This window comes from Fusarium falciforme, chromosome 8 (genome assembly GCF_026873545.1).
Source record: "Fusarium falciforme chromosome 8, complete sequence".
NCBI lineage: Eukaryota > Fungi > Ascomycota > Sordariomycetes > Hypocreales > Nectriaceae > Fusarium > Fusarium falciforme.
The window spans coordinates 2,565,141-2,586,191 of NC_070551.1; the positions used below are offsets into that span (position 1 = coordinate 2,565,141).

General features: G+C 54.3%; 5 protein-coding genes across 5 annotated transcripts; 2 read left to right on the forward strand and 3 right to left on the reverse strand.

Moving 5' to 3' along the window:
* Positions 1-936: 936 nt before the first annotated feature.
* On the reverse strand, positions 937-6,808 carry NCS54_01059400 (Hypothetical protein; the record flags this gene model as incomplete). The annotated part of the gene is made up of 2 exons (XM_053155898.1): positions 937-6,315; positions 6,380-6,808. 2 exons carry the CDS (start codon positions 6,806-6,808, stop codon positions 937-939), a joined length of 5,808 nt encoding a protein of 1,935 aa, XP_053011873.1.
* A 2,906-nt stretch (positions 6,809-9,714) lies between these two features.
* On the forward strand, positions 9,715-11,591 carry NCS54_01059500 (Hypothetical protein; the record flags this gene model as incomplete). The annotated part of the gene is made up of 3 exons (XM_053155899.1): positions 9,715-10,388; positions 10,477-11,186; positions 11,248-11,591. The coding sequence occupies 3 exons, from the start codon at positions 9,715-9,717 to the stop codon at positions 11,589-11,591; spliced, it is 1,728 nt and encodes a 575-aa protein (XP_053011874.1).
* A 391-nt stretch (positions 11,592-11,982) lies between these two features.
* NCS54_01059600 (AlcB domain-containing protein) lies at positions 11,983-13,412 on the reverse strand (the record flags this gene model as incomplete). Its single annotated transcript, XM_053155900.1, has 2 exons — positions 11,983-12,345; positions 12,402-13,412. 2 exons carry the CDS (start codon positions 13,410-13,412, stop codon positions 11,983-11,985), a joined length of 1,374 nt encoding a protein of 457 aa, XP_053011875.1.
* Positions 13,413-13,767: 355 nt separating this feature from the next.
* On the forward strand, positions 13,768-16,494 carry NCS54_01059700 (Siderophore transporter; the record flags this gene model as incomplete). The annotated part of the gene is made up of 3 exons (XM_053155901.1): positions 13,768-14,084; positions 15,664-16,161; positions 16,332-16,494. 3 exons carry the CDS (start codon positions 13,768-13,770, stop codon positions 16,492-16,494), a joined length of 978 nt encoding a protein of 325 aa, XP_053011876.1.
* Positions 16,495-17,466: 972 nt separating this feature from the next.
* Positions 17,467-19,172, reverse strand: NCS54_01059800 (Pyr-redox-2 domain-containing protein; the record flags this gene model as incomplete). The annotated part of the gene is made up of 4 exons (XM_053155902.1): positions 17,467-17,522; positions 17,578-17,885; positions 17,940-18,639; positions 18,725-19,172. The coding sequence occupies 4 exons, from the start codon at positions 19,170-19,172 to the stop codon at positions 17,467-17,469; spliced, it is 1,512 nt and encodes a 503-aa protein (XP_053011877.1).
* Between the last annotated feature and the right edge of the window lie 1,879 nt (positions 19,173-21,051).

The window sequence follows — 21,051 nt, forward strand, 5'->3', positions numbered from 1 at the left end:
CTGGAGTTTCTGCGCGAGGTCTCTACCCAACCACCCACGATATCGATACCTGGCTTCTTACGTGGCGGGCCTAGAAGGCGGAGGCGGTACATAACTTACCTAGCATTTGAGTACGGATGGATATGTGGTGCCAGCATTACGATAGCGCTGACGAATTGTTTTTTTTTTTTGGTCTTGTTAGTATATGTCTACGTCTACACAAATACCACTGATTTTCTATTGTGTCCTATCTTTCACGTGCCACCGGAGAGTAGGTGCCGTGAGGAGGGTGCAGTGACTTTTTCCGTTCCTGAAGATGATGCAATTGACTCGCGATGGCGTCTGTCATGGCCGATCGATGCTCAACTCGGAACATGCCGTGGGTATCACATGCCTCAACGATATTGTTCCATTTAGCTTCCATGACAGACATGTACCGACGCCAGCAGAGCTGAAGGTATGCATTCATGCATGGAAGGTGTGAAGCTGTTGAGTGGCTTGCATGATCTCAAGAGCTGACCAACAGACGAGACAAGACAGACGCAGGTCGACGTGTCAAGGACCGTCCACCATGATGTGAGATGTAAACGGGTCCTTCCGTCAAAAGCTTATCCAGTCTCGATCACAATCACACGTTAACGAAGGCTTTTGCATAAGAAAACACAGTTGTCATGTTGAGCTGAACAACTAGACTAACAAGAGCTACTCCAAGATCTATCGAGATATGTTTGAAAAATAGAAAATAAAAGTTCCTATGTCGTTTTGAGTTGAAGGAACTGTAATAATAAATAGGCCTGGGCTGTGACGAATCTTGAGGATTATAAAAAAAGAAAAGGGAAAACAAAGCGAGAACCAGAAAGCATAGAGTCGAGAAACCAAGCAACGTAACGTAAAGCATCAAGGCATAAAAGCATAAACCATTTTCTGAAACACAAACAGAGCCAGAAACTGTCACGTTTACTCGACAACCTCTTGGACTGACTCGTCCTCAAACAACCTCGCCTCGGGGTCCTTGGCTAGGAACGATAGGACACCCGCTAGGTCCTCGAGCAGCTCCTCGGCGTAGCCACTCCATGACTTCACCGTGACGATCTCGAGTGTGAGGGTATCGCCAGAGGGGAAGGCCTGAATCTTCCACTCGCGCAGGGGTTCTTCGTGGACGTAGACCGTCTCCATTCTGCTGCTGGCCGCCTGGAAGTCGAGGGTCTCAACATGCTCGACATCCTGATGCACCACCGTGTCAAACCAGTCCGTCGTCTGGGGCCAGTCGGTGCAGAGACGGACAAGCTCCTTGAGGCCGATACCCTCATGCGCCGAGGAGGCGATGTGCTGATCTTGAACGTGGATAAGGAGGTCCGAGACGGTCCAGCCGGGTGCAAACTTGACGCGCACGGGGGCATACTGCCAGCAGGGCCCCATGACCAGATCAGCATTAGGGAAGTCGACATTTCGACCGCTGACGACCTCGCCAAACGTGACATCTCGTGTTGAGAGACGGCGGGCGAGGCATAGTGCCCAAGCAGCCGTAGGTAGTGTGGCCACGGTCACGTCCTTGGACCTTGACGAGATGTCCACCGTCTTCTGGATGGCAAAGTGGTTCTTCTTCTCGACGGGCACATCTGGTCGGAGTATGGACATGGAGGAGCCCTCGAGCAGGTCTTTCCAGTAGTCAACCGCCTTGGGGATGTTCTCACGCACCACGTGTCCGACGTAGGATGAGAAGGGAACCGTCTCCTGGACAGGCTTATCCTCATAGAGCGCCGAAAGCTGCTTGAGAATCAGGGGCAGGCAGATCTCATCGTACTGAGCGTGTGAGATACGGAAGATGAGACAGGCCTTGTCACCTTCACCCTCGACGAGGAACCACTTGACAAAAACGGATCCGAGAGGCATCTTGGTCAACACGTCAAGCTGACAGAGCTGCTTGGCAAAGGCCTCGACTTCGCTGTCAATCTCATAGTGGACAAACTCTGCCTCAAGATCTTCAATGACAACGCCGTAGCCTTGGTCCTCGTGCTCAACAAACACGGTCCGCAGCATCTCGTTGCGCGAGACGAGCTCTTGGCAGCTGGCCATGAGCTTGGTCCGATCGACCGCCGAGTCAAAGTACATGAGCTCGTAACGGGTTGAGAATCGAGGGATCTGAATAGTGCCCTTCACAGCAACTTCCTGAAGGGGTCTCGCGGGGAGGACGTTGGCGATCTTCCAGTTAGGGTTTGCCAGTTGAGGACGGACAATCTTGTCAACAAACTCGTCCTTATCCTCAGTGTCGAGCAGTGAAAAGGCAGGAATCTCAACAACTTCATGACTGGCAACCTCGGCCTCTTCCATCGCGTTGGCCATATCGTACAAGGTCCTCTTCTGGAAGATCTGGACCACTGTCAACTTGACACCCGCGAGACGCGCCTCCGACACGAGCTTCATGGCAGCGATTGAGTCGCCTCCACGAAGGAAGAAGTTGTCGTTGAGGCCAATGTCCTCCTCGGGGAGTCCGAGAACGCGGCTCCAGAGGCCCCGGAGCTTGCGCTGCTTGCGTGACGTGGCCGACACTCGCTTCGCCGGCCGTCGTTGAGTGAGGGAGGCAGCATTTGTCTTGGCCGTTTGATCGATGAACTCGATATGGCCAGCGGCGTTGAACTTTGCAAGCTTCCCAGTCTTGTATAGAGTGCCTTCGAGGTTCGCGGTCTCATCGCCATACAAGGTGTTTAGCCAGGCAGGCCATTCGATCGCAGAATACTCGAGTTCAGCAGTGCTTCGGATGATAAGCTCGCCCATAGCACCCTTGGGAAGGATACGCCTAGCATCATGTGTGTCGACGATGTAAGCAGACACAAGGTCAGGGTACTCCTTCAAGGCTTCATCGTCAACAGAGGCGCTCGCCATCTCGCGGATGTCATTCCAGTTGTCCTCAGTAAGGTAGGCCAGTTCCCCTAGACGGGTCTGACTCTTCTCCGCAAGCATCTGGGCGGTTTGTTTGACCTGATCCAGAATGCGCTCCATCAGAGGCTTCGCCACACACTTGGAATCAAAGCTCGCCATGATGAGGAAGCCCTTGGGATCAATAGAGCACACAAGCATGAGAGCATATGTGTTGAACTTGAGCGCTTCCTGAGCAGCTTCCTCATCACCAGCAGGGACCAGGCGATCCGCGGGCAGATCCTCGCCAGAAACATCATCGCCTGCTGTGCTCGGGTGAAGAACAAGGCCAGTACGGAGTTCACACGCCTCTAGAGCATCAGGGCTGAGACGGCGGATATGCTGAAGACCATAGTGCTCGTGGGGGATCTGAGAAACTGTTCCCTCCTGGACATCCTGCAGGTACTCGGATACAGGCGCCTCGTAGTCGACCTGTACGCGGACAGGAACAGTGGTGATCATGGGTCCCTCAATCTCCTCAGCTCCCACAATAGGGGCATTTCGGCCAGTGAGCGTCTCGCCAAATACCACGTCGCCGCTGCTGATATATTGAGAAACGACGAGAGCCCAGGCAGCCCTAATGACGGTGGCTGTGGTGGAGTTGGTCGGTGGGTGCTCAAGAGGCACATAGACCTCAAGGAGAGAGTCGGCGACTGTCTGGTAGCCAGGCCAAGGAAGGGCAGGGAACTGAGGGCCATTGGCTCCATCCAGTCGCTCCCTCCAGAAAACCTCGGAGCTTGATCGATCCATGCCGTTGAGATACTTGATAAAGTGCTTGAACTCGGCAGGTCGGTTGATTGAGCCACCAGTGTAGGCCTTGTTGATACGTTCAACAATCAGAGGCATGGCCCAACCATCGTAGAGAGCGTGGTGCATGCTCAAGACAAAGTTGACGGTGCCAGCCTCGGCGTTGGGAATAACGGCGTATCGAACAAGAGGCTTGCCCAGATCCATCGCTTCGTCTCGGTCACGGACGAGATACTCCTTCAGGTCGGTTCCAGAATACCACTCAAGATGGCCCTTCACCACAACCTGAACCAGGCCACGACCAGAAGCCTGGACAATTCTGGTCCGAAGAATAGAGCAGTCCTGTTGAGCAACGTCAAATGCGTTGACAAGTCGCTCGGCAGTCTCCATATCGGGTAGCTCAACGACTCTCTGAGCGACGTAGGCCTCCTTGACCTTGGCTGAGAGAGCCATAAGTGCCTCTTGGAGGGGCGTGCAGGGGTAAACGTCCTCCACGAGGTCCTCCTCGATACCACAGAGAGTCGCTGCCTCAGCACGTGCCTCATTGATATCCCAATCTTGGTCAAGGAGCGAGAACGGGGCAATTTCCCTCTCCTCCTCAGAGGTCTCGGCAATCTCGACAGCCTTCTCAGCCATGTCACTAAAGGTCGTGTTGGAGAAGATCTCAGCAACCGTCAGACCGAGCCCCTCTTCACGGGCCGCGGCAACAAGCCTCATAGCACGAAGTGAGTCTCCGCCCACGCCAAAGAAGTTGCTCTGCTTGTAGACCTTGACTTCGGCGCCAAGCACCTTGTTCCAAGCCCTCTGCAGCTTCTTTTCTGCCTCTGTCTCAGGCTCATCCTCTTGTCCATCACCAGACTGCAGGCTGCCAAACTTTTCTCGTGGAATCGAGTTTCCAATCTCCCTGAGCTTCTTGCGGTCTATCTTGCCAGACACCAGCGATGGCATATACTGCAAAGTGATAAAGGCAGCAGGGACCATGTATCGAGGAACCTTGGCACCCAAAGCAGAGTCGATGTGGGAGAGGGCGGCGCTGAGCTCCTCTGAAGGTTCTGTGAAAAGAGTGCCTGAAGCATCAGACTGGGCCTGGTTGGGTTCAACAAGGAAGGCCACCAATGTTGGTGCACCGTTCTCGGGTTTGATAACCTCAGCAGCGATCTTCACTCGTGGGGGCAGACACTCCCGGATGTGATGCTCAACCTCTGCGAGCTCGACACGCTGACCACGGAGTTTAACCTGCTGGTCCTTCCGGCCGACAAACTCGATGGCTCCAGGATTCTTGGGGTCATATCGGACCAAGTCACCGGTTTTGTACAGCCGTCCGTGGCGGCCGGGTACATCGCCATGACCTGCCAAAAGCCATGTAGGATCCTCGATGAACACCTCTGCCGTCTTTTCGGGTTCACCGAGATACCCAATACCAACGACAGGGCCCTCCATAATCAACTCGCCTACACTCCCAACTGGAGTAAGGCGGTTGTGGTCATCGGGATCAACGATCCACGACACTCCACCAACAGCCTTTCCAATGCCGGTCGAGATATGAAGGGTATTGTTGATCGTGCAGCCGACAGTACATTCAGATGGACCATAGGCGATGACGAGCTGGACGTGCTTGCTCCATTCAGCCGCATCACTGGCTCCGACAGCTTCTCCGCCGAGTCCCAGGACATCAAGCGTAGGGATAATGTCGGGATCCAGAACGCGAGCTACTGACGGCGTCATATGGACCATGTTGGCCTTGCTCTCTCGGATAGCACCGCTGAGATCATTCATCCTGGCCTCATCAGACGGAACGCAGACACGTCCACCACTGAACAGGGTGCAGAGCATGCAGTCAATGCTAACGTCGAAAGCGTATGACGGAAAATCGAAACATCGAGACGTAGAATTGTAGCCCACCTGCCGGGCTCGTTCGATGGCACCGCTGGTGTAATTCTCATGGGAGATAACAACTCCCTTTGGCTTTCCTGTGCTGCCCGAAGTGAAGATGACATACATGGGCGACGAGGCAGGCACTTGGGGCAGGGGCTCGTCAGAAGCCTCGGGGATGGCATCAAAGAAGTCGGCAGATACAGCGATAACCTGGCCGCCATTGACGATCCTCTGGCCAAGTTGGCTCTGGGCCACCGATGTGATGACCAGCTCGGCGCCATTCTGCTCGACGATGGTCCTTAACCGAGCCTCAGGCTGGCTGGGGTCGGTGAGGGAAAAGGTACCGCCAGCCTTCATCACACCTAGCAGCCCGACGATGGCCCACCTGGACTTCTCGAAGCAAAGTGGTATCCTGGTCCCAATCTCGACTCCCCGGGATCGGAGGTGGCGTGCAAGGCGCGTTGCCAAGTCATCAAGCTCCCTGTATGTAAGGTTTCCGTCCCAAGACTGTACAGCAATGGCGTCTGGCTGGTCGCGGGCGACATCGGAAATCATGTCATGGACACATCGTTCAATCAGGGGCGGCACCTCTTGGTTCCATTGCCACAGTTGGTCAAGGTCCTTGGCTGTAGCTCCGAGTAAGTCTCCCAGCCGCCGGTCCGGATGTTCGAGGACGTTCTTGAGAACGTAGATGAAGTTGCTGACCTCTTGGTCGACGTCGCTCGATCCGCTCCAGGTAGAGTGTCGTCCGGAGATCTCCAACGACTGGTCGGTGACGGAGACCTCAAGATATAGAGACTGAACATCATGTTAGCGGGGTGACACACAAGCCATCATGTGTCAGTTTAATATCGGCACTTACATCCTCGTCTCCCTTCGGATCCCTGTCCGTCTTGAGAGAGTATGGAAGTTGTCCAAAGAATAGCTTTGCACCTGATGAGGGTGAATATGACGCTTCTGACAAAGCTTCGTGCTTCTTGATGCCCTCGAGCGCTTGTGAAGTTGTCCTCTCGGCCTCAAAGGTCGAGTTATCGATGCGGAACGACTGCCGTTGGACGCTGCCATCAGGGAGGATGTATCCCCAGTCATAACTCCCAGGGAGCTCTTCCAGCTTGGGGGAACATGCCAGTGTCCATGCAAGCAAGAGCTCGTCTTGAAATGTCGCAGGATCCCGTGTTGACCCAAGGGGAAGGGTCTTGATAACAGGGACGCCTGGAAAGATGCGAGATTTCTCGCGGGAGTCGATCGAAATGGCTGATCCGCCACCGCCGCCGCCGTCGATAATATGCATTATGATTGACTTGTAAGGGGTAGTATCAATTATAGGGGTATTTGAAGGACAGTAGGAGAGTGATATAAAGGAGAGAGTGAGCGGTTATAGAACAAGAACAACAGAAGACTGCCAACTCAAGAGTCTCGGCAAAACCAACAACCTCCATCAAGACGTGTCTATGATTAAGAATGCACCGTTCAACACTTCCTCACCGGGTCGGCTGCCCGAGGGCGTGACCGCCGCGGAAAGAACCCCCGGCCAGCTTGGCTTGTGAAAACGGCCTTCATGAACACCCTTGGACGAGTTTGCCTCTTTCGGGCTCGATGGGAGCCATACTACCACCGCATAGACCGCATCTTGGCGACTTTGGCCCAGACAATGGTTCCATCCACTCCTCGGCAACACCAACACTTCCATTGCCCCTGCTGCGGAATCCGAGGAGCCACGGAGCAGTGACTGAATCGATGCGGACTGGGCTCGCATCAGATGGAGGTTGTCTATAGGATCATCAGATTCGCTAGCGGACCCAAGGCCACTTTGTCCAGCTGGAGTGGGGTCATGCTTGGCTCTCTACACGAACAGCTGAATGGGGAAGAGGCACGGAACAGATCTGAAGCTTTGCCAGGGTCATGACAAGCGGAGGAGCCAACCGCTTCTCGAGCTGAGGCTCATAAGGCTCAGGCTCAGGTGTTGGGTTGGTCGCACTTAACTTTAAGCGCGTGAGCCCACATGGAGCCGGATAGCTCAGGAACACGCGATGCGCATGGATGGAGGAGTCTCTCAAAGTGTCAAATAGAGGCCATGCCATGTGGTAGGTAGTGATAGACATCAGAAGCAACTCTGCTTGCGGGGCCCCGAATCTTCCATCAAAGCTCGATGTGCTTGTCACTGTCTGGACCTGTCCTGTCCTGTCGCCAGTCTCGTCATGACAGACCGTGGACTGCTCTTTTGGTACACCACCCCCCACCCTCTCTTCACCGGGGTCTCGCCATGAGGCCAGCGCTAACCCGGGGATAACCCCTGGCAATGCACCTTTTTCTGCATTCGAAGGGTGAGAGGCGAGGCCAGCCTGTATAGTTGTGGTCATATTCATCCACCTTCCATGGACGAACAAGCTTTGGGGCTGACAAGCCATCATCATGTACCTCGATGGTGGGCGCTCCTTTTTGTGACGCCTGAGCATCGACAGTCCTTTAGCACTTTCGTTCCTGAGGCCGCCAGTACCGCCCGATCTATGCCGTGTTGCCAACCCGAGACCTTGTCGTTGGGGTGGTTGCTGTTTGCTCAATACTCAGGATATTGAAGCATAACAGCTAATGATGGCCCAAACTCTCGGGAACAGACAGCATACCCAAGGCTGAAATCGGATCATCGTATATCTGACACTGCCCACTGATCGGTCTTTGCTGAGCTTTCAGCAATCAACGCTGAGCGATCCCATCCACTTGTGAGCGGCTACGGAGTAGTCAGTTTGTACCCTACCCACGCTGAACCCACGTTCGCCCACGGTCAAGCTGTTCCCCATTGAACCGGCCCAAGGCGATGTAACCTGATAGGTCTTGTCCTCTATTCCAATTCGGCCAAGTGAAAGCGAGACGAACGGGTCTGCTCACACGTGTGGGATACGGTATTTCCGGCCGAGGTTTGGACACGAGCGGCATCGCTGGAACCCAAGTCCGAAGCGGAAATTTGTCGAAGTCTTGGATGGAGGTCATGATGCGACCTCAAGGGCTGGCCGAGGAAGCCATCATCCCTGCTTCACTCACCTGCAGCACGCCGGCGGCTTGCCACCGAAAGAGGCCAAAGCGTCTCTGCCTTGCTGAGTTTGAAGAATGGCCTTCCTCTTCCATCAGGAGGGATGGTCTGGGCAGACTCCGACGTGTGCCTAACGAGAGAGTGGGAGTCCGTGGAGGTCAAGGTGGAAAGGAGAGTGGGATGTCTGGCGGATGTACCTCCAATTCACAATTCACGGCCTAGTGTTGATCAGATAAAATTTTCCTGCCGACGTCGGCCCGGGGCGTGGGCGTAGTAAACAACGCCTCGGTTAAACGTGCAGAGACTCATCTTATCTGATCATCAGATTAGATACTTGCCGCCAGAAAAAGCCGCTAAAAAAGTTGACCTTGAGACGGCTCAAACCTCGAGAGGAAGCCGGGGCCGATGGGGGCAAGGAGGAATGGTCATAACGAGTACGGATGGGGTATGGTATCGATGACGGGATGGGCCAGGGCAATGCAAGATGAGAACCAGGGACAAAACAAGCGTGGGATGGATGTGTGGATATCTACTCCGTCGGAGATGGAGCTACCGGTAGTTACCACAAGCCACGCTGCACCGTATCCTCAGAGTAGATGGAGATGAGAACTCGGATGAACTCAAGACCAGGTTGAGAAGGCGGACAAGCATTCTCAGCCCCAAGAGAACCAGGGTCGAGTTGCAACGGACCATGCTGCGGGATGATGCTACTGGTGATGGCGTCTGACCGGCCTCCGTCCCTGCTGCACCAGCAGATCCTTGAGGTAATTGCCGCACCGGCGCGGTGCAGGAATCCCACATCGTTCGGCTCGCTCTTAAAGATGTGCGCTCTCGACTCCGTAGTTGGCGTCCACCTCGTCCCAGAAGCATGGAGCTGGACGGAGAGCGGCATTCGCAGTGGGGCCGGTTGGCGATGGCTGGTAGGACGGGATAAGACGGATGCGCAAGCGTTGGATAGCGGCTGTTCAATTTGGGGCATGCATAATTGCGTGGGAGAGCCCTTTGTCGGCGTTCGCTGGCGTTTTTCTGGAGTTTCGGTTCTTCTGTAGCCTGCTGGCGAATATTATTTTGCGAACCAGTCCCATGAACGATCTGACTTGCGCAAAACATCCCAAGTCTTGAATCTTTGTTGTGAAGCCATTGACGATTTTTCTTGTACCGCCGCCATCATGACAACTGCTACCGCAGATATCCATCCCGAGCCCACGCAGCCAACGCAGAAACTTTCTGTGCTTGAAGGCCCTGTCGACCCTCCTCTCGTCGACCTGACACTTGGCGAGCTCCTCGAACTGCAAACCTATCAGCATGGCAACCAGGAATGTCTGGTCATCCCATGGACGGGCGCTCGTTGGACGTATAATGAGCTCAACCAGCAAAGCTCTTCCTTGTCGCAGGCTTTGCTAGACATGGGCATTGGAGTTGGCGACCGAGTCGCAATCATGGCTGGCAACTGCGAGCAATACGCCGCTGTCTTCTTTGCCGTGGCCAAGATCGGCGCAATCCTCGTCATTCTCAACAACACCTACACTCCGACCGAAGCCATGTACGGCCTCAAGTTCTCCGACAGCAAGATTCTCTTCACAACACCACGCATCGGTCGCCTCGATCAGACACAGCTGCTACAGCAGCTCGAAAATAAGAAAACGTCCCCCAAGGTCGTAATGCTGAGAGGGGATGAGTCGGGCAAGTACCAGACCTACGACGAGCTCGTAAGTGCTGGTCGCCGACAAAACCACCAAAGGCTCTATCGCGCCATGAGCAAGGTGCTGCCCCATCAAGTGGTCAACCTTCAGTTCACAAGCGGAACAACGGGACTGCCCAAAGCTGCCATGCTCACTCACCAGTAAGTGGAGAAAACAACCCCCAGCCGAGAAACCTTGTCACTCGCACGTAGACAGGTATATGCGGGATCCCGGCTAATATGTTGATAGTAACTTGGTGAACAATTCGCGCTTCATCGGTGACCGTATGCGACTGAGCTCGGTCGATGTCCTGTGCTGCCCTCCTCCCCTCTTCCATTGCTTTGGCCTGGTGCTCGGTCTCCTCGCCATTGTCACACACGGTGGCAAGATTGTCTATCCTGCTGAGGTCTTCGATATTCAAGCGACTCTCCAGGCGATCTCTGACGAGAAATGCACCGCTGTTCATGGTGTCCCTGCCATGTTCGACTCGCTGTTCCAGGCCAAGTGGCCAGAGAACTTCAATTGCGATAACCTGCGCACTGGCATCATCGCTGGTGCTCCCGTGCCGCGTTACCTCATGGAACTTCTTGTCAACCGTTTTGGCATGACCGAGTTCACCAGCAGCTATGGCCTGACCGAAGCTTCTCCAACTTGCTTCAATGCATTCACTGATGATTCCATTGACAAGCGGCTGACCACTGTCGGAACGTTGATGCCTCATGCCAAGGCCAAGATTGTTGACCGTGACGGCAACATTGTGCCCCTCGGCAGCCGAGGTGAATTGTGCATCGGCGGCTACCAGCTTCAGGCTGGATACTGGAACAACTCGGAGAAGACCAATGAGACTATGATGCGGGATGCTTCAGGCGTGTTGTGGTTGCACACTGGTGACGAGGCAGTGTTTGATGAGGCTGGATATTGTTCCATCACCGGCCGTTTCAAGGACATTATCATTCGAGGTAAGCTCCAATTCTCTCTCACGTACCTGATGAAGGATATCCAGCTAACCCCAGCGTCCAGGTGGAGAGAACATCTACCCGCTCGAGATTGAGGAGCGCCTCATGGCCCATCCCAACATTTCTCGAGCCATCGTGGTTGGTCTCAAGAACAAGCACTATGGCGAGGTTGTGGGTGCTTTCGTCGAACTGGCTGAGGGTCACCAAAAGCCCACGTTCGAGGAGCTCCGTGACTGGTGCCGCAAGAGACTTGGTGGCCACAAGTCGCCGGCTCACGTCTTTTGGCTGGGCCACGACGACGTGCCAGCGACGGTGCCTTTGACTGGCAGCGGCAAGGTACGCAAGTTCGAGATGGCCAAGCTCGGCGACGAGCTTCTGCGAAAGCAAGCGAATACCTCCAAGTTGTAGATGTTTGATAGATTTCTGTTCAAAAGGAGGAGATGGATGGAATTATGGAAAAATATAGGTATACAGAATGAATGGGTTTGCAAGGTCTAAAATGGAGTCCGCAGAGAATGAGAAGGTCAAATAAAAATAGGTAGCGATTGTTGGTTGGGTCAGAAGGAAGGAAACATGAAAATTCCATTTCGCACTTGCCAAATGCACGACCAACCACCATCCACAACATGCACCTTCCTGTCAGAAATCACAGAGACATGGTGCAGTGACAACCGCTAAGAATTGAACTTTTTATCTTGGCAAAACATCCATTTCAACCAACAACCAACTGTCTTCTTCCAAATCATCCCTCCATCCACACAGAAACACTATCCTCAGCTATCATGGGTATCCTGAATAATTACAGCTTGGGCACCAGACCCAACCTCATGCCGCCAACGACCTTCTCGTTCTCTCCTAGCGGGCACAGCTGGAAGAAGCGCTCACGAGAGCATCGAACAAAAGCGCTGCGCTTGTGTGGAAGGTCGACAAACTTGTCCAACCCGAACCCATGAATAAAGTCGTACATGACAACGGTGGTGTTTGTCTCCTTGGGTTCACCCACGACATACATGGTGCGCGGATCATCAAGGTACAGGTAGTGCATCAAGCTGCTCCACCACGCTGACACGCGATGCGGGCCACGGAAGCGCACATCGCCAACGAGAGAGTGGCGGCCGCGGTCAAAGTCACCAGCGTTGAAGTAACCACCCAGGCGATCCTCCTGCAGAACATTTGGTCAGAAACGTGGAAGGCTTGGAAAAGGAGGGTGGGACATACCTTGGCCCAGTAGACCTCGAAGTAAGCAAAGTAGGTGTCTTCCCACTTAGCCAGGATGGCGACTTGGTGGGGGTCCTCATGGATATTACGCAGGTACTCGCGGTGCTGCTCGAGAGTGCCCGTCTCGTTCCAGCCCTGCGAAACACGGGGGTCGTTCTGCCATTCATGGAAAAGGTGCAGATGCTCGGCATCCTCGTAGTCGAGCGAAACCATGGAAAAGGTCTCGTTAAGATGGGGGATCCATCGGCTGTAGATGACCGCGCCCGGCGCGGGCTTGGCTGGCCGAATTGGGTGCCATGACTGCTGATATCGTTCAGGATCCTCAGGGTCTCCGGCCGAGGCAATGGTTGTGGTGTTGTAGAAAGGTGTCAGAGGATATGATCCCAGAGGGTTTGACGCGGGCAGAGACGACGGCGACTCAGCAGGGCACCAAACCGGTCGGGGGCCAAATGGCGAACCAGCGCCCTGCCAGAATGTGCTTCGCAGGACAAGCACAAGGCTCTCGTCGGTCTTGCTGGAAGGCTGGCGCTTCTCCCGAGCCTTGAGAGGATGGTCAATGGCAAGCAGGACCGCGACAAGCTGCCGTCCCAAGACCGCGGCGTTGGCTCCTCGGAGCTCCAGGCGGAAAGATTCCACGGATGGCCTCAGCGTGAGGATTGTGTAAACGAGCAGCCAAGCCTGGCCCAAGGTCGGGGCCTCAGCGCCATCCCAATAAAAGGTGACGCCGGGCGAGCGACGAGCACGAGCCCAAGGGCTGTTGTTGGATTGAGAAGGAAGTTCGCTCGACTTGAGGTCAACCGGATCTGAGAAGACGAGCGAAGAGTTGTGGAGCTCAAAGGGGAGAGGTTTGGCGGTCGCAGAAGCTTTATGAACGAGCTTGTAAACAGGCGTTTCGACACCGGAGGGAGCTGAGGCCTTTTCGATGGCATACTCGGTCTGGTATGGATGAGGCAGCTTGATGATGGTCTCGCCGGCCTTGACGGCAGAAAAAGTACCCGCTGGCGCTGACATTTTGGCAGGAATTAGAACATAGGGATTATCGAGACAAAGAAGCAAGGTCGGGAGAAGTGAAATAAAAGGATCCCGAGCGCCGAGAAGCTATTCGCAAAAGAAAAACCGGCCGTGGGAGAATTTCCGCACCTCGTCTGTCGCCAGACGCCACTTCGGGATGAGCTCAGTTCTTGGGGCTGTCAACTCCGCTTGCTTCCTGCACGGCGTGTGGGTGCAGTAACCATTATCAATCCGATCCCCAGCTCTCAGGCCGTTGCTAGGCTAGCCGGCCGGTTGGACTAGGCCTGGCCTAGACAGGGCACATGCTGCAACAATACGCCTAGGTGCAGTTGCGAAACGGTAAAGGGCGTCAACGATGCAAGCACCGGCTAGTCGAGCCGTGTCTCTGGCTATCGAGTGCCGAAAGATCCCCTCCCGCAAGATGTGCAAACCAACAGCTCCGATCAGTTCTCCATCATCCGAGACCCCTACCGTGCCAGGGGCCAAGTACCTCATGAAGGCATTCGTCCTTGAGTTGAGGATATATCAACATCGACCAGACCGCAAGCACGGCCACACCAGACGGACGGACAACCTCGGGACGGAAACATTGCCGGGCCACATGGGGCACACCCAGCAGCCAAGCACTTTCAGCGCTGCAAAAGCTCCAGGCGAAGCCGACTCTGGCGACTCGTACGGGGAAAAGGACCACCAAGGGCGCAAAGACACGAGATTGTACCCTTCGGTACCGGCCGGTGCATGGTGGCTTGCATGCTCTGCACCAGGGCGACTGCTTGGGTCACCAGCGTGGGCAAAAGCGGATCTGATAACTTAAAGGGGCCGGCATCCCCTGGCCAAGCCGAGCCAATATCGACACACCCCCGACGCATGCCACGCCGCCAGCCGGTTGTCGGAGATGGGGCTGATTATCTAATCTCCCTGGAGATGTTCTCACCGCCTACCAAAACTAGAGGGATCTGATAAAACGCTCATCTACGCCGTCGAGGGATGTTATTCGTGGCAGCTACCTCCACCAGGCCTTGGCCGAAGAATCGACCGGCGTCACGCTAATCCATCTTGGATCAGCTACCCGCTTGTCCAGGGCCAGCGACTTATTCCGCTTCAGGCAATTGATCTGATTTACATCACCTCATCGCTTGCAAGGTTGACAATGACCAAGGTTCACAACTGCTACCAGAGACCTCACATCGCACTAGTCCACTCTCTAGGGGCCCATGGTTCGTTGAGCGCCGCTAGACACTTGGACGGCACGACGGCTTCGTGGGGGACGTGGGAGAGAATAGGAGGGTCCTCCTACGTAGTACACATTATCCACGCGTTCGCCTAAGCCGATGCTCGACGCCGGTAGTTCGTGGGACATGCTGTTGAAAAGAGACCAAGCTTCGGCGCCTTCACGGCGTTCCAACTGTCAGCGACATGTGCTTGCCGTCCTTCCCTAGTACAGTACCCCCATGCGCCAAGTTGGCTCTCGCAGAATTCTACTTGCTGATCAGCATTGGGTTTTCATCATGGCCCCCATCATTCCTCGCTGACCCCGAAGAGCCTCACCACCGGTGGCCAACAGCACATTACTGATTATCTGATAATATCACCGCTGACACTCTTGTAGGACTATGGGATCTGAAATTGCCCCAAGATCCGGGATTGGTGGAGTCCAGAGTTCGCTTGCAGCTATATGCCAATCCCTGAAGGAGACACTCGATCTGATGCCTTCCCCTATCATCCCCCAATCCTTCATCATGACAACCTATGAGCCATCATAGCCGATCAATTGAGTTCATGGAGGGCTGGCATTCCCGCCGTCTTATTCCCGACCCTCATGCGATGATCGAAAAAGGGTTTCATGCAGCTGATCAAACTCATCATGTCTGTTGGTTCAGGGTTTCTGATCCCTTTGGTGATCCCGCTTTTTCTGCCCACTCATTGCAACAGTTGCACCACGGCTATACGGGAGACGGCACCCCATCTCGACGCGAGTATGGGTTCCAGGAACTTCAGGTCCCGGCTGCCTGGCAAGCTCTCTATTAAGCAGTGATCATATTTTTTCTGGGTTAATCTGTTGGTATATTATTTGATAATCCTACCCAACCTCAATCTCTCCTCCTGTGTCTCACATTCCATGTGTCTCTAGTCCATTGCGACGCTGGCTCTTGACTATCTATTTTCTGTCTTGCTTCCCTCCAGTCTCTTGCCCTCCTTCATGGTTGTCTCAAGAGACAGATTCTCAATCATGGCCGAAGTGGCTGTAAAGTCGCCCGGCCACGCCCCCAGACGGCGATCAAGACTATGGCCACAACAAAGAAGTCAACCTCGACCACAGCGGCTTCGGTACCGACGACACCGTCGATTCCAAGGCGCAGGCTGGTGTGCAGAACATACAGGCCATGGCCAGCCTGTGGACTCAACCGGCTATCATCACAACGTACATCTCCATCTGGGTCATCTACCTTATCGATTCCATGCAGCAGTCCAACTCGGGTGCTCTCAAGCCCTATGTTACCTCGGCATTCCAGTCTCACTCTCTCACGCCTACTGTTGACATTTTCAGCTCCATCATTGGTGGTGTCTTCAAGCTTACGCTGGCAAAGGTCCTCAATGTCTTTGGTCGCCCTCAGGGTTATCTCTTGTCCATCATCTTTCTCACAATGGGCCTAGTCATGATGGCCGGATGCAACGGTGTCAAGACGCATGCCGCAGCGCAGATCTTTTACTGGGTCGGATCAGTTTTGCCTCTTTACATTCACACTCGGTCGTCGATAGTTCAGCCCTACACGAGCTGTGCTTGGTATCCCCGGATTTTCGGTGGGATGTGGCTGCGCCTCCTTTCCAAGCCTCCAGGGAGTAACCCGATCGGGACTTGGGCCGATGTCTTTATCAATCTATCACTTTGACTCTTTCCCTTGACTGACAATTGGTTAGATACAATGGCGTCGATTTTAGTCTCCATATCTTCATCGCAGATACACCTGCTCTCAAGAATCAAGGCTTGATAATCGCCTATGCTGTTTCTCCTTACATCATCACCACTTGGATCACGGGTTACATGACCACGGCCTTCCTCAAAGGACCTGGCTTCCGTTAGGGCTATGGCGTCTTTTGCATCGTTACGCCTGCCGTCACGTTGCCGCTCTTTGGTCTCTTCATGCACTACTACTACAAGACCGAGCACATGGGATTGGTGCCCAAACGTGAGAGCAATCGAAAGTGGTAGCAGTCCATCTATCACTATGCCCGCGAATTCGATGCTGTCGGTCTGTTGCTTATCACAGCTGGCATGTCTCTCTTCCTTCTCCCGTCCAACATCTACTCGTACCAAAAGGAGCAGTGGAAGGCCCCCATCATCATCTGCTTCTCCATATTTGGCGGCCTCATCATCGTATTTGCCCTGTAGGAAAAGTTCTTCGCCCCCGTCAAGTTTCTGCCTTACCATCTACTCATCGACCGCACCGTCGTCTGTTCTTCCGTCCTAGCCGGGGCTGTCTTTGTCAGCTTTTACTGCTGGGACGCCTACTTCTCCAGTTTTGTGCAGGCCGTTAATGGCTTGACGGTCGTGGAGCAGACGCGGGTGAGTAGCATCTACAACACCGGCTCGTGTCTTTGGAGTATCCCCGTCGGTCTTTACTACCCTGGACCGAGACTTTTTTAGATATGGAATTAAACTCATGAGTCAATGAAAAAGCCCTATCAGGTTCTGACATAGGGTAGTTCGACTCAGAGCACATGTTTAGCATGAAGAAACAGTACAATTTTATGTTGGAGAATATCTATCGCAATGGTGTTGCCTTCTAACACATGACATCGTAGTCATGGCGATAGTTGCATTCAAAGCTTAACGGTCATAACTACATGGGAGAATTAGGATCAAGCTCGTCCCCATGCGAGTACACCTACAACCATTCAAACAAGGCATTACCGTCCTCTAGTCAATTATCAATTGATAGAATGTCATAACTTATTTATTGTCGTACACGAAATACGCTCATTGTGGCATAACAAAGTTCTACCCTATTGTATCCCATAACGCCGAACCCCTAAAAACCCTGTATTTCCAACCCTAGACCTTGGCCTCATCAGTCTTGCGTCCGCCGAGCTGCATGTAATTCCAGCAAACTGCGATTTGTTAGTTACAGGTCATTGAAAAATTTAAATCAGGTATTCAACTTACTTGTCCAGCCAAGATCATCCCTGAAGTAGGCTTGAGCAACATCCTCGCCCGAGATGGTGCCAGAGTCAGGGCTGGAGGCGACGGCCTTCTTGCCGACAGCAAGACCGATCACAGGAGGGAAGTGGTTAAGCTCATGGTACTTGGGAGCCTCGCCAGTTCGGTGGCTGACGATGTGCTGGTGGATGTTCTGCGCAGTGTAGTGGCCGTGGTGCATGGCACCGCCGCAGCGCTTGATACCGGACCACTTGGCAATGTCGCCAGCTGCAAAGTGGTACTCGTTGTTGGGAGTTCCATCCTCAAACTGCAGGCTGTAGGGAGAGGTTATTAGCTGTTTGGAACGTGTTTCGACAGCCTTCACTTACTTGGGCTTGATCTTAACGTATCCCTCCTCATCAAGAGCCGCGGCGGGCAGGTACTTGGAGGTGGGGACACTCTTGGAGATGGCCATGATGACCTCGCTCGCAAACATCTTGTGACCGTTGGTGAACTCAATCTCGTGCTTGTCGCTGCCGTCGAGGGTCTCGACCTTCTTGGTGGAAGCCAGGCGGTGGTTCATGAGAACCTCTACGCCAGACTCGAGAAGGAGCTCAAGAGCAACGTCCTTGGTTTCATCGGGAAGACCCTCAGAGGAGAGGAGCTTGTCTCGAGAGTGGACAAGGGTCACCTTGACGTGAGGCTTGACCATCTTGAGCTCGGCAGCCATCTCAATACCGACAGCACCTCCACCAACGACAACAACGCCATCCCTGGCGTGGTTGACAGCCTGGATGTGGTTCTCAGCCTCGAGCAGGTACTGCTTGCGGGTCAAGGACTGAGGAACGACGGGCCAGACACGTCGGAGGCCGGTGGCAGAGACAAGGTAGTCATACTGATGGGTGCTCTTCTCCTGGGTGAGGTAGGCCGAGACGGTGGCAGTCTTGGCGGCAAGGTCAACGTCGGTGACGGAGCCCTGGATGATCTTGATGCTCGGGGAGTCGAGGCCAGGAATGTCCGAGAACTTGACCCAGTTCTTCTTGGCGTACTCCGAATCGGCCAGGGCCAGAGGCGAGCCGATCAAGTGGTCTGCAGCATCACGGTCAGCAGTCCGGTCTCTTATACGATGCCGAGGCTCAGCTGAAAAGCGGAGACACGGACGAATGTTACTCACAGTAGCCATCTCGCTCATCGACAATGGTAATCTCAATGTCAAAGTGAGGCAGGTTGGGGTGGTGGATGTAAGGCTCGGAGCTCATGCGGGGCGAGTATCCCTGGCTTAGATCGAGCAGATTGACAGCAGCAGACAGGCCTGCATAGCAGCCGCCGAGAACGAGGACACGCACAGCGTGGGATGCTTCGGGGAGTGAGCCCATTGTGGTGGCGCTGGCAAAGGACTTGGGATGGTGGAATATGGGACGATTCTGGTATGCAAGCGGGGGACTGGACGCTACGGGAATGGCTCTTGCACCGAGCTGAAGCGTCGATTGTACGATGGCAGTTGGACGGGACGCGGTCCAGGCACGGGACGAGAAGGCTCGCGTGGTGTGAGTGCAAGCAGAAACGTGGGGGGCCGTCAGCAGTTGTTCCGAGAATCTGGTAGAGACTCGGGAGATGAACATGAGCTGAAAGATGGGGAAGATGGAGGAGGTTGAGGAAGGAAGAAGAAATAGTCGAGAGGGAGAGGAAAGACGGGAATATAGACGAGCGGAAATAAAAGCAATCCCCCCCCAACAAGTTTCCCCAAGAGTAAAAAGGCGACAGCGGCGGGATTGGTGACGCAGTGCGGCAGGGCGGTCTCTGCTACCGCTGGCTCGCTCGCACAGTACAATATTGACAGGCAAGCAGGCAGGCTCTCCGAGACAGCGGACAGCGAGCAACCTTGGACCGAGAGGAAGGGGCGCCAATGTCGGATCAAGGGTGACCTGGCCTCGGAATTGGCTAGCAAACGACGAGCTTCACAGCTTCCCGTCTGCACAGCCCTCTTCCCCATCAGGATTCCATGACAAGCGGCCTACTCAGAGTGCCCGGGACAGCGAGAATTGAGGAGCCGATGCGGGCCGGAGCCAGTCGGACAGAGGCATCGCCGTGGGGCGGGCTCCATGGCTCCTGGACGGCGCGGGCGTTGGGATTTGGTGATGCTCCCAATTGTGGAGTTAAAGTTATCAGATCCGTCCCAGGCGCCGCAAGCCCCTGGGGACGACCTCGGAGGGCCGGTACGTACCCAAGCACATGCGCCCGTGCCAGCTCGCCATGACTGGACGACAGAACGAATACGCAGCAGAATTGAGGCAGAATGACGAGACGCTGACTGAAAGGACTAGGATAAACGACCAAAAAAGCAAACAATTCCACCCGGGACTGTTTTGTTCCACCTGATCTGATTTTTCCATCCTTGCGAAGGAATGCTTGGCTGCGATGGGAGGACAGTGTGCCATACCGTTATCTGATCGAAGGCCGGACCGACCAAGAGGACCGATCTACAGACTAGACCACGTATGTGCAATACTACCTTCTAGCGTGGATGCCATCATCCCGCTTTGTTCACGTGTATGGGAAGGAAGGAATCAAAAGGTTCTGTAGCCATTTCTTCAACCACTTGCCAAGCGTTGACGCCAAATGGGTCGACCGGAAAGCCCCAGTGCCGGAGGTGGTCCTGAGCCATTTTTGCAGCGTCACATTACATTGCACTTAGCAGGAAGCCCCCTTGGTCCTCTTTGTTAGAAAAAGGGATCTTTCCTACATCATTAGTGGTCATTGACAACTTCCCATGCTCTTCTCTTCATTGCGATGCCGGCATTGAGTCCCGAAGTCGCTGTCCCAGATCCTTCTCCCACAGTGTAATGCCGGCGAACCATAAAAAGAGAGGCGTTGGGATGCCGAGATTGATTCGGTGACCGATGGTCGGGCGAAGATCAGATAACTCAAGGGGGTGGCACAAACTTGGCAAACTCGCTGATTGATTGCCATCCCACGGGACGAAATTTTTTTTATCTGATCCGAGAATCCTTGGCTAGCCCGCCTGTGCCCCTGGAGAAGCCAATCCTGCCCAGGACGAGCATGAGGCCGGGCTTGAAGCCCTTGGAATGGCTCCACGCTGGGAAATTTGCGCCGCTCAGTGTTTTCCGTCATCATTGGCAGCAGCCAAGAAGGAGGCGACAAAGGGTCCATGCCATCTGTCCGTCCGTCCAGGTCCAGAGGGGAAACCGGTATAGCGTACCCGTAACACGGCTCCCGATGAGTTGTTAGGGATTGGAAAGTGGGTGCCGGGAGAAGGGGGTGTGTCCGTAGCGTAGCCGGGCTCGGTCGGTGCGGAAGGAACATGCGAGGTACTTTCCTCGACATCTAACATCCAGCCTTGACGTTGAGCACAACTCCACCACCACCTTCACCCTCTCCACGGACCATCTAAAGCAGACCATCCATGCTCATATCCGTGGCCCCCCATGCTCGCCTGCCCTTCTTCTTAGCCAGGAGCACTCACTCGCATTCAATGTTCAT